The sequence below is a fragment of the Lacerta agilis genome, chromosome 4 (genome assembly GCF_009819535.1).
Source record: "Lacerta agilis isolate rLacAgi1 chromosome 4, rLacAgi1.pri, whole genome shotgun sequence".
In the NCBI taxonomy this organism is placed as follows: domain Eukaryota; kingdom Metazoa; phylum Chordata; class Lepidosauria; order Squamata; family Lacertidae; genus Lacerta; species Lacerta agilis.
The window spans coordinates 18,725,920-18,739,197 of NC_046315.1; the positions used below are offsets into that span (position 1 = coordinate 18,725,920).

The window sequence follows — 13,278 nt, forward strand, 5'->3', positions numbered from 1 at the left end:
GAGTAAAAAAAACCTAGTCATGTTGTGCATCAACATCATCTTTCTTGGTCCTCAATCACACTAAAACCAAATTCAAAGTGCATTTATCATTTGCGTCCAATACTACAGTCCTTAGTTATATGCATTGATGTCAGTGGGACATATAAGCATACAATGTATAGAGGATTGGTGGGCGAATGTGTTCAAGATTCAAGACCATTTACAACAGTAAACTAGGTGTTTCCCCCCAATTAATGTGCAATATTGTTACCTTTGTAGAATTGGGTGAGTAAAGCAGAAAAGCAGATATTGCTCTCAGATACCCTCGACCTCTCAGAACTCTTCCACCCTGACACATTTCTGAATGCCTTACGACAAGAGACCGCAAGGTAGGTGAATTGGTTGCCATTTTATGAATTTCTTAACACCTTTGCTTTCCTTTTATTGCCTCCTGTTTGCCTTTCTTTCCAGGAAAAAACTAAATGGTAGCAATCAAAAACATTCTCTTTTGCATGGAGCCCAGTTGGCCCCCTCTCTGTCTCTCTCCTGCCCTCTTGTTATGACCTTTTTCTATTTAGAGAGACTTTTAATTAATTACCTTAGAAACCTGTGTTTTTTATCTTCTTTTATGTACTCTCTTTTAGATATATGTTAAAGATATTATACATTTTGCGTTAAAATTTAATGTGGGCCACCCTGAGTAGTGTTTCTAAAAATGTCAAAAACAAAACAAAACAGGATATAAACTTCCTAAATTAAATAATCGGGTGAAAAACCAATATAGCAATCATGTATAACTTGTTAGCCACCAACCCTAATGACATGTAAGATAAGTTGAGAAACCTTCATCTCCAGGCATTGTAAAAGCAGGGGAAGGAATGGAGGAGGGATATCAAGCATCCATTGAACCACAATACATTGCTAGAGATCTGCATTTGGCATCCTTGGCCTGATGTTGTGCAGACCCGCAGCACAACTTTCTCTCCAATATTAAGGACTTCTTTCTGGCAGCAGCTTCTGTGTTATTTTAGGGAGCAACCCAAATTAAAAACCCGCCAGGATGAGCAAGTTCCCAACACAGCCAGAGTGTGCTGGCATAACTTCCTTATCCTGGCTCAACCAGCTGAACTGAAATAAGTGGATGTTACTCAAGCAGAAGCCCTGAAAAATGAGTGTTCCAGCGGCATAGTGGGGACAGCAAAGCTAGCCAGGCTTACTTGAAAGTAAATCCCATTCATTTCAGTGAAATCTATTCATCTGTAAGTGTAAATAAACTTTTAAGAATGCTTAGTTCTCAAGTACTAACTATATGTTGCACTCATCTTTTAAGAATCTTTTAATAATGCTTAGTTCTTAAGTACTAGCTATATGGGGACACTCATCTGCATGCAGCAAGTGCCCTTAAAAAAAAAAAAAAACACTTTGGGAGAGAATATTTCAAAGAGAATGTTTTAAAGGGGAAGTACTGGCAGAGCAAGACTTTGCACAGTAGATGACCACTGTGAAAAACAGAATGCTAGGCCAAATAGTTGTTTGGTTTGATCTGTTAGAGCAGAGGTTTTCAACTTTGCTGAGTCCATGGTTCCTTTGACTAATTACATTCTTTCTGCAGCACCCCTGTGGGGCTCAGCAGCCCAGTTATGTCACCCCCTTGCCCTTTTTTGTGGAGTGTTCTCTCAGCCTCCTCCCCTCCCCTCTCCTTAGGAGTCCTCTGTGCAGCTGTAGCTGCCGCCCCGGTCTCTGAGCTGCCCCCCTTACCCCAAAGAGAGGTGTCTCCTCACACTGCCCCACAGGGGCCTGCGAAGCAACCCCTGGCCAGCCCCAGAAGCACCATTTGCCTGGGGAGCTTGTAGCCAGGGCTGCTGCAACATAAAGCCACGCAAGCCTTTAGGAGGCAGAGACATGAGAGGGCATCAGAGGAGGAAGGGAAATAAAGAGGGACAGTGGCCAGTGCTGCCTCTGACCATCATTCAAGGCACCCTAGGGTGCCATGGCACACTGGTTGAAAACCACTGTGGTAGAGCATCACCGACACGAGAAGAGCTGAAACACAAGAAGCAAAGACACACTGTCCTAAAGGAGCCAAAGCTCATATGATATATTGGGATTCAGCCAACAACAAAAAAATATGTAGGATTGTTCAGACAGTGCAGCCCTGAAAGCCTTACCAATCAAGGCAGTGTTTATCAGTAATTAGTTAAAACAGAAACATGTGGATACTTTTGTGCCTGTGGTTGGAATTCCCTTGCCTGGCAGCAGTAGCTCCATTAGTGCGTAGGCCAGGTTCCCACATTTTCTGCTAGCGGTTTCTGGTTAAGTCCCAGCATTTCTACTCTTTAGAGCCAGAACATGAAGACAGCTCTCGGGGGAATGTTTTGTGGAGACAGAACATGTTTTTGTGCAGAAAATGTTATCTTAAACATAGGTATGTAAATTAGGAATTCATAGTCTAGGAAATAGGAGATTTTGCTTCTTCAGAAATTACTATGTAGTTTTTTTAAGCTCTTAAATACTTATTCAGATTGAAACAATATTGTTTGGAAAAAATACATCTATCTTATTTTTCATTGCCAAAATATTTTGTTTTACAGAATGGTATTCTGTATTTTCTCTTGCTCCTTTTTTAAATAAAAAAAATCCAACTCCCTTACTCAGCAAATGAATCTGTTATTTTAAGTTTCTTATGGTCTTGTGAAATACATCATTTAGGTTTTCATCTTATTTGTCTCTTCTAGGGTGATGGGCTGTTCAGTAGACAGCCTAAAATTTACAGCATCCTGGAAAGGTCAGATACGAGCAGCAAAGCTCCAAGTTCAGGTATTCTGCATGTTCATGTTTTTCTCATTCACTGAAGCTTCCATGAAACTCTATGAAAGCCATTTGAAATGTCCCTTCATTTGTTCTATTGAACTTATAGCCTACGCAGTCCCCAAACATGTGATGGGTTACCTAATTACCCTAGACACTCTCTTATTTTCTATGGGAACTGAAAGCCAATAACATTTTTCACCACTTCCGGAAGACAAACATGCAGGTCTCCAGAAGAAATTATTCTAAAAGCTGAGTATGGGGGTCACAAAAACATTACTAGAAGCCACTATTGTAGCATACAAACCAAATTCTGTTCCTTTAAGATGCTTTCCTCTTAGAGTGGTTCTGTGGTAAATGGTGCTTTCTATAGGCAGCTGTAACCAGCTTGATGATGTTACACCCCTAGCTTCCCAACACTGAGCATTGCAGCTGCTTACTAAAAGTGGGAGGGATGGGGCACAGGGAGCTCAATGTGTTGTGAATGCAATAGTAGGAACATCTGATTGGTTGCACCGTCCTGAGCTTCCCATGCCCCACCCTTCTCAGTTAGCAGCAGCAGTGCTCAATATTGGGAAGCCAGGTGTGCAGTGCTGCCCTGCCTGTGCCACCCCACTGATCACTGCTGGCTATAACATGTGGAGTATTGCATAAAGGTAAGCTTGCCATTTCAGCAACTATTAGTACTGGTGCTAATAGAAGCCTGGCAGAAGTCATCACCTTGAGGCAGAAATAACACTTCAAGGACTGACAGAGTCCTCGGGGAGGGGTTGGGGGGACAGCACGGCATGCATAACAAGAAGATGTTTAGATTAAAAATGAACTGATTAAGAAAAAGACCAGTTGACAGGAGCTAAGGCATTTGTTCTGGCTTAATGAAGGCTAGGACTTGCAGACCATAAATCTGGGAGAAGATTGTCAACAATTACAAATGCATTTTTCAGACATTCAGACTTCTGATACTGTATTCAAGTGTGTCTGTAAAGGTCACCTAACAATTTTGGGATCCTCTCTGAAAGACAATTTGAAGTGCAGGTGCTCTTCAGTCAGGTACCTGAACCAAGTTTATAGCTTGGTCCAGGGGGATTTCCAATCCTGAAATGGATAATTAATTCACCAGATAACCTCAAGGCATGATTAGGGTAACAAGTCCTTCCTTCTAAGGCTATGATGAATTCTTGGTTCAGAGTCAATTTGTACATAATTATATCTTTTTAATGACATTTAGAATTACTTGGACAGAGACTCTACCCTGACACATCTCATGTCCATATGCAAATACATGCCTCTTGTGATAATTTTAGATCACTGGGAAATGAAAAATAAAGAGATGTTCCCAATGACATTTTAGCAGTAGCATGAATTCAGTTAAAGCAGAATATAAAGACTTTAGAGAAAATATATCCTAAGTTATGTCTTCAAGTTTTGCAAACATCTATCAGGTGTGCTGCTTATACACTCAAATATTAAAACCATACACACACTGTATAAACTAAAGAGAAGCATGGCTGTGCCTTCCTGGTGGCTTTCCAGTCGAGTTGTGATCGCACTTAATGATCATTCAGTTCCTACTGTGGAGAACTTGAACTCTGAAAATAAGAGATTCTTTGCAATCTGCCAGCTTACACATTTGTTTGAAATAAAGTGAAGCTTGATGTGTGAGGACAAATTTATCTAATAATGATAATGAAGGCTGCATTGCTGCTTAAGGCACAACAGTATTGTATTTTTCTATTAGTGCTGCAAATCATTCCTTCCTTTGAATCGTAGGAGGAAAGATAAGGAGTGAGCTCTTTCTTTCTCCCTCATTTCTGCCCTCTGCCTGCCTGCCTGTGCATACAATCAGTATGCACAAGATAGCTTCTTCCCTGCCATTCCATGTTCCCAACTCCCAGCAGTCAAGTAAAACTGCTGCATTATTTGTCCTGGATGGCACCAGTCCTCATACAATGACTAGTGGCACAAAATTTGCCTGGGGATCCAACAAGGACCCCTCCCCCCAAAGCAATGAGGTTTTGCAGTGAGATAAGGCAGGGGAATATAGCAATGACCAGTAAATGTCTATATTACCTTGCCTGCACAGGGAATTACAAGGACAACACAGTTATTACATTTAAATGTGTTTATTTACACAAAATGGTTGACAGAGTAATAAATAGTTCTTCTGGATGGAAGCACAAATACTGAAAATAGAATAGAATGATTAGTGGTTAAAATTATGCAGACTATCTGCCCAAAACAATTCCCAACAGAGATAGGAAAAGACATGCCGTATAAGGGATCATGAGGTAGATGTTTAAACCCAACATAAGCAAAAAGATACTAAATAAACCAAGAGGAGGAAAAGTTCACATGCAAATAGTTGCTTTTCAGCTCTCCCAGGAGCTGTAGGTGCGTAAGACTCATGAAATATGAAAGGCAGAAAGAAGTGAGAGGGTTGGGACCCAGTGGCTACCTGTCTCATAAATGAATATTAAGAAGAATGAATACTAAGAAGCAGTTTCTTAAGATTTCACTGTTGCCACTGAAGCCTTGTTGTGGCTGGGTTTGGAGGGGTTTCTTTTGAGAACAGAGAGTTAACTAACTCGACCTGTATTCTGGAGGATAGCTCAGCTACTAAAGCATGAGACTCTTAATCGCAAAGTTGTGGGTTCGAGCCCCACATTGGGTGAAAGATCCATGCATTGCAGGGAGTTGGATTGGATGACCTTTGTGGTCCCTTCCAACTCTACAGTTCTATGTCTTCAGTTATCTCCACCACAACCTTCCATATTGTGGGCCTTGACTGGCTTTATCCAACTTCACGGGAATACAGGAGTGAGAGATAAAGCGAGTGATGCTAGCTAAAGCTCAGGTAGGGGAGAGAAGGCTTCCCCCTCCCCAGCAGGTCATGGGGTCAAAGTATCTTGAAAAGGAGAGGCATGGAATCGTCTTCTGGATAGGTTCAAAAAAGCTGTACAACTTGGGGGTGCAAGACAGAGAATTGATTTATCAGCTGACATTTAACCTAAATTTGCAAGGTCATCTAATTCATGTCTGGGATAAGCACAAATGACACTGAAGAACAAAAAGTGCAGTTAATGAGCTACCATGAGTAATAGCAATTACATTTCCCACCACAGTCACAAAAGGTGACTTCACCAGTCAAGATTATGCTTTAATACTATGTACGCTACAGGGATTGACCTTGGATTTCTAAGGAAATACAAACAAGGTTGCTTATTTTAATTAGGGCAGCATGTTTGCTGGAGATAGCTCATTATTCGCACAGCATAATTAATAGCTGAATTTGAGGTGTTTACCTGCATTTGACATGACACAGAGTCCATTGGATTAATTAGGCATGCATTAAGGTGGTTCATTTGTCACAGGGAAAATCTCATGTTCAGCAATCACTCGGGTGAGCATCCTTGGAACAAACAACTGGGGATCTACTTGAATATGGCATAGTAGGTTTGAGGGTCCTCTTATTAAATGTACTCCCTTTCAGTGTGAAGCTAAATGATACACAGTTTTGGGGACATGTGCAGCACTTCCATTGAACTGAGCTCTGTAACAGTGGCAAGTGGTAACAATTTTTTTTATTATATATATCGCTTTTGAGAAGCATATTGAAATTGATTTTAAAAATATGGAGCTGGGAATGCCAATGACAAAAATATATAATTTACTTTATTATTAATTTCAGCAAAAATTAACTTCCCCTAAATGTAGGAATAAGAAACTTCATTCAGAAATTGTATGTGCTGCTTCAGTAATTACTTGCTAAAATCAAGCTTTCAAAACACATCACTCCTAGAATTATACAGTGCCAGATTTGTTAGCACAATAGAAAAAATAAAGTGAGCAGCAGACCTTGTACAGTCCCCCCCCATGCCTTTAAGATTTCTTTTATTCATTCCCCCTTGTGCATTATTTCTACACATAGTAAAGTGGCAAACATTTCAATGACTTGCAGAAAACATGCAGTAACTGAATTCGTTCTTTGAATGTGAATGTCAAACCTCTCAATGGAAAGCCATGCCTATTTGAGCATTTGTTTTCTCCTCTTTATGTGGCATTGTTAATGTTTATTTGGCTCTTGCTGCTCTATTTCCATTACTCTAGTGCCCTGACACTTGCCACTGACACAAGTACTGACATAGACTGATACTTTTTCTCTAGCAATAATAAAGAATTTGTATCCAAAACATAGGAAGTGCCCTTTATTCTAGAACATACACTTCCTACTGTGTTCTGTACTATTTTCAGCTGATTTTTGTTATTTACATGAACCATTCAGAGAACTGCTTTAGCCTATGCTAAGATATAACACGATCACTACTCACATTTTCAATCCCTAACACACATTTGAATATTTTATATGTTTCCATGACAGATCAGTGGCCTTCAACTGGAAGGCTGTAGTTTTGATGGAAATCGACTTTCAGAAAACCAGCATGATTCTCCCAGTGTGTCATCTGTGCTCCCTTGTTACATGGCCTGGATTCCACAGGTAATTCATTATTAAGGGTCCTAAACTTTAAGTTCTGTAATTGGTTTCCTTTGTTGTAATAGGTTTTCAGTATGACGTCTGACCTGCTTTTAAAAAAAGAGGTCAGATTCCTTGCAGTTTAATAAGCTCCATTCTTCATATCTTCAAAAGTGGATTTTCTTTTTATCTAAAGCCATACTTCTCAGGAAGAGGAAATAGGTTTTCATAGAGCACATGGTGCTCATTTACCCTTTGTTGTTGCAGTGTGGACCTGTAAATAGAGAGTTCTATTCCTGGTACAGTATAGGTTAATATAATTTTCATTTCCTCAAATATTACTTGGTAACATTTAACCAGACTAACCACAAATGCCATATTGCATAACCGGAGCCAGTTTTCATGACTATTTTTTAACACATTGATGTTACCATAAATTAGTTCTTTTCAATGGATATTCACCTATTGAGCTAGTCTCAAGAATGGCTTCATATGTGCCCGGATCACATTCAACTTACTGTGATTCAGTAAAATTTCCCACTTATTTTTTATGATCTATTTGTAGCTTTATACAAACTTTGGTTTGAACAATTTCATGCAAAGAATCTGCAAAGTTGATTCCAACACGCAAATAATTATTGAGTGAAGATAGGGCTGCCATACATCCAGAATTTCCCGGACTTAGCTGGAATATGGCAGGCAGAATCAATGTCTGGGCAACCCTTGTCAGAAGTGTAGATTTTGGCAAATTTTCTTTAAAATCGCTCAACAACTTTGGCAAATAATAGTAAAGAAAAGCTCAACAACTTTCCCCAGAAGAGGTTGAAATATGGCAACCCTAGGAAGAGTCCCTCAGAATAGAACGAATGACTAATTTTCCTATCTATGTAATAAGCCAGATATATTAAGGCTTTTCTAGAACATGATGGTCACAGTTGCATTAGTTTTACATAGTGAAACAATTCAGTCATACAGGTATCTCACTATGTACTGATGCAGAAACAATTGTGCGGAGGAGAGCAGACTGAAACCAAACAATAGGTGTCAGCCTTTGGAATGAGCAAGGAGCAACTGGAGGTATACACAGCGGTCTGTCAGGGTGCAGGTCATACTTGGCCAGTGCTTTTTTTCCTGTGGGGATGCAGGGGTACACATACCCCTAAACATTTTGTGAATCTAAGTTTGGCCTCATTGAGGGGCAGTATTTCAATTTGAGTAGAAAAATGAGAGTACCCCTAAACTTTTTTTTTTAAGAAAAAAGCACTGCACTTGGCTAATCAATAGTTGCTGAATATCACAGAGCTCTTAGATGAATATAGCATAGCGCTCCAGACTTTTTCATATGACTGGTTGATAAATCCTTATGGAAGAAAACTGCCCTGAAGAATAACTTTTGTTCATTGTCTGCCATTTATCACACTTTCCCAATTAACCTCAGATGAATAATTATTGCCAGATTGTCTGCAGCTTATTTCCCCATAAAACTGAAATCTGAACCAAATTAGGTGTGATATGCAGTCATATGACTCTTTCCCTCTAGTGTTTTCTTAATTAAAAACTGCATTGAATATTGCAGTGAGGAACAGGAAAGGGAGTATTTTACTCTTTCCCCTCTGGCTGTTCATTCGCTCAGGACCTCGCTTTTGCTTTCTCACCCCAACCTGTTTGCTCATTCTCAGGGGGGGGGGGAAAGGACCTTGTATATTTTCTGAAGGGTGGGAAGCATGCTTGGGGTGCTTTTGAGTTGACAAAGTGCTGGAAGGAAATAGACTGTGCAGCCCCTCCATACACCTACCTCCTCCTGCTCTCAAAACTGCTATCCCTTTTTTTGTTTAAGTTGAGGGAAAGGAGACACATAGCTGCATTTATTTGACACTCAGATTTTTGGGGTGCTGTGTGTATTTCCTGTGTTCATAGTCTGAATATAACACTTTGATAAGAATCTTTATATGATTTTTTTTAACGAAGTCATGATTTTCAGGTATCTTATTTTCCATTACCAATGTTGGCGCATGTGTAGAAGCAGTGCAAGAGTGGTTCAAACGCAGTTTTGAGTCATGTGTAGAAACTTCTTATGATCCCATAAGACTTCACCTAATGCAATTCTGAGAGATCAGCTGGGGAAACCTCAGCAAGGGCAGATCAAAAGAACATTTGATACAAAGACATGGACAATGGCATTCACTACTGGACCTCAGTAAAGTGTATTGTTGTTAGAGATGTTCTTCATATGAACTCTGGGTCAACTGGAGTGTCTCAGAGCCTTTGGGGGCTTTTCCACAGCAGAATCTATGCAAGGTCCCTCATGTCAAAGCAGAGTCTCCAAAAAGGGTTGTTTCAAAGTGGTAGATGAACTGCTATTTTATTTTATTTTATTTTTTTATTTTATTTTATTGTGAGAAGCAAAAACTTTCAGTGAACTAGGTTGAGTTTTTTTCCTATCTCCACACTTTCAATTTCTTTTTAAAAATTCATTCTTTTTTATTTAATGCAGTGCTATTCTACACACACACACACACACACACACACCTTAGTTGTATGTAGTGTTGGTGCATTAATGTTCCTTTTCATTCTGTTCTTTATATCCTTTATTGGAATTGGTGCAAAGTTTCATCACAGTGCAGTATTATCCCTCTCCCCTTCAGTTTAATGCTGGAATTATTTGTGTTTCTATTTCATTCCGTTTTTACCTTGCTGTACTTCCATTTTTGGTAGAGTTTCATTCCTCTGCCCCCTCTAGATTTGAGACTTTCTATATGAGTCTGTTTTTTAATTAAGCTGAGTTATTTCATTTCATTTTTAGCTCAGCCTGCTTCTCTCATATACTCAAGTGAGCCCCTAGTTGCCAACAGTGCCCTTCAGCTCTCTATATTGGACAAACAGGCCAAACCCTACGCCAAAGGATAAATGGACATAAATCTGATATCAGGAATCACAAGACAGAGAAACCAGTAGGAGAACACTTCAATCTCCCAGGACATTCTATAAAAGATCTCAAAGTAGCTGTCTTAATACAAAGAAATTTCAGAAATAGACTGGAAAGAGAAGTGGCTGAATTACAACTAATCACCAAACTTAAAACCACGGAGAAACCTGGTCTGAACAAAGACATTGGATTCTTATCTCATTATACATAACAAAGCTATCTTTAGCCATCTCACCACTTGCCTTTCCCTGCAAGACTAATTACAGCCGTTAAGAGTTGTCAACAGGTTTTCCACACCTATCAGCTGATCACCCATTCCCACCACCCTTCTGAGCAATACCCCTCCCCACTCCCTCACTATATTTAAGGATCTGGTGACTTCTGTTTCAGTGTATCTGAAGAAGTGTGCATGCACACGAAAGCTCATACCAGGAACAAACTCAGTTGGTCTCTAAGGTGCTACTAGAAAGAATTTTCGATTTTGTTTTGACTATGTCAGACCAACACGGCTACCCACCTGTCCCTAGTTGTGTGTGTGCCTCTCTCTGACTCTGCCAAAGTGAATTGCTTAATCTTAGTCTACCATAATTTATTATCACTCTCTCTCATACACACCTACAGTATCTGTCCTATATTATTTGTGATGATAGAATCATAGAATTGTAGAGTTGGGAGGGACCACAAGGGTCATCTAGTCCAATCCCTTGCAATGCAGGAATCTTGAGTAGCCTAAAGCATCCATGACAGATGGCCATCCAACCTCTACTTAAAAACTTCCAAGGAAGGGGAGTCCACTTTTTTTTTTTTTTTTGCAAAGAGAAAAAAAGTTACTTTTTTAAAAAAAGGTGTTTTAAAAATTTAAGAAGTAATATCTTCTCTTCTGTGATCTCCTCTGTCGCACAGCCTTCCTCTGCGCCTGGCCTGCTCTCTTGGAGCGCTAGCTGCCGTAGAGTAGGCTCAGGTCGGGCCTGGGCTCGGCCTGTGTCCTTGCTCTCCTACCTCTTTTACTCAGTGGCGGCAGTGGCGTGGCAAGGTCAGGGCTCCCCTCTTTTTTCTGCTAGGAATTTAAAAAGGGGGGAAAACTATACACATTTCCATTAAAAATCAAATTTAAAGGCACCCAGTGGAAACGTTTCTGGCTGGCTTAATCTACTCTAGGCGGGCTACTATGCCTGCACAGTTTATCCACTTCTGTCCACAAGGGGTAGGAAGCTGGGATCCTGATGCTGGTGCACACTCCTAATTGCTACTAATTTGCCAGGAGGAGCAAAGTGAGAAGTTTTGAATGTTTCCTAAAATAACATTTTAAACAGAATGTTCTATAAACAGTATACAAGGATTGTTTTGTATTACATATACCTAAAGAAAAACAAATCCCAAAGATTATTTAAATGAATAGAATTAGATTTTAAAAACCTTGAACATTAAGAATTGTACTCCATACAACTTTCCAATTAAAGTAATAATCTTTATTAAATGCAGATTTGGACGCCTCAGATAATTTGTTCTACATGCTAATTTCATTAAACATGTGTTTTCACTATGAAAGTATAAACTGGTAATTTTATTGCAGAAAAATATATGTTGCTTTGTCCTTGAAGAAAAGGAAACACAGATTTCTGGGACATATTAGAAAACAAGAGGGTGGATAAAATGATTGGGGCACAGTTTACACCTATCAAACCTGTTTATTTTTCTGTAGCCCTGGTTGTAAGCCCTGTTGAATTCAGCAAGGCTTGTTTTTATAGAATTGTGTTATTTATTTAAAAAATATATGCTTCTTCCTAACAAACAATGAAAAATAATAACAATAACTGGGAAAGAAGCAGGCTACTCCCATAATCTCACTCTGTTACTGCTCTGTTTATTTACTTTAACATCTGTCCCCTAAATCACCAATTGTGGTGGCCTCAGAAAATAATTCTCTGCTTAAACTAGACCTGTCTATCAAAAATGGTGTGGGGAACCTTTTGCCCTCCAGATGTTGATGAACTACAACTCCCATAAGACATAGCAAGTGTGGCCAATGGCCATGGATGATTGGACTTGTAGTTCAGCAAAATCTGAGGAGGCCAAAGGTTCCTCACACCTGGTCAAAATGAAATATCTCTCTCTTGCACACACCTCCACCTCCTCCCCTCTCAGACTCTGGGTGTTTCACCAGTCTGGTTGATTATATATCTCAGAAAATAAAATAGAATTAAAATGCTGTGTGTTTAACTTTTTGAAAAAACCCAAGCCACAGAGTGGCTCAGAAGCTTTCGAGGCCCTTGATCAACCTTAAGACACCATATTAATCAGTAATGTGAGACCACAACCTGAATCACCCCAATTCACTGCATTATTCAGGTTGCACATCCTTAAAGACTTGTGCACACATGAGGACCCTATTGCTAACTGTGGAGACTAATTTCACAGGTGTCAGCCTCATTGAGTTCCTGGCATTCTTACCTAATTTTGCAACCCTGTATGAAATGAGTCCTGGTAATTGCTAGTGACCTTGAATGCATTTGGCTAGCAAGACTTTCTAGCAGTTGACATATCCATTCCTACTCTGCTCTCTCTTACTCAAGTTCGTCACACTTGGCCTTTACATCCCTGAGCATCATGAGATTAATTCATCTAACGCCTTCACATTCAAATGGATGGTGTTTTTTTTCTTGACAGAATGCTTATGGGTCCTATTCTCCTGATGAATGCATCTCTTTGCCAGTTTACACCAGTGCTGAGAGGGATTGTGTGGTGACAAACATTGATGTTCCATGTGGAGGCAACCAAGATCAGTGGATTCAGTGTGGAGCTGCTTTATTTTTGAAAAATCAGTAAGAAGAAGGAAGACTATAAATGTTCTTGCTGCTAGCCACCAGATAGAGCTCTGTTATCTAAGAAGAACTGTCTCTGTTTGCAAAGTTAATTTAAAACCAGAATGTGAAAAATCCAAAGATTATATAAATAGCTGTACATAAGAAATTCTCACATTGCATTCCAATGGGCTGACAGCATAACTTAGGACTTGGTTATTTTTAAATTTTATTTTTTTAAAATACTTCTTTTTTTTAGTCAATGGACACATCACTCATTGCAGCACAATCAA

General features: G+C 39.5%; 1 protein-coding gene across 1 annotated transcript in view; it reads left to right on the forward strand.

Annotated features, from left to right (window-relative positions):
- DYNC2H1 (dynein cytoplasmic 2 heavy chain 1) overlaps positions 1-13,043 on the forward strand; it is a 139,761-nt gene extending 126,718 nt beyond the window's left edge. Inside the window, exons 86-89 of the mRNA XM_033146197.1 lie at positions 259-368; positions 2,715-2,796; positions 7,166-7,282; positions 12,852-13,043. Of these exons, the coding sequence (XP_033002088.1) occupies positions 259-368; positions 2,715-2,796; positions 7,166-7,282; positions 12,852-13,010 (468 nt within the window). The 3' untranslated portion in view covers positions 13,011-13,043. The remainder of the gene's footprint in view (positions 1-258; positions 369-2,714; positions 2,797-7,165; positions 7,283-12,851) is intronic.
- Positions 13,044-13,278: the final 235 nt, after the last annotated feature.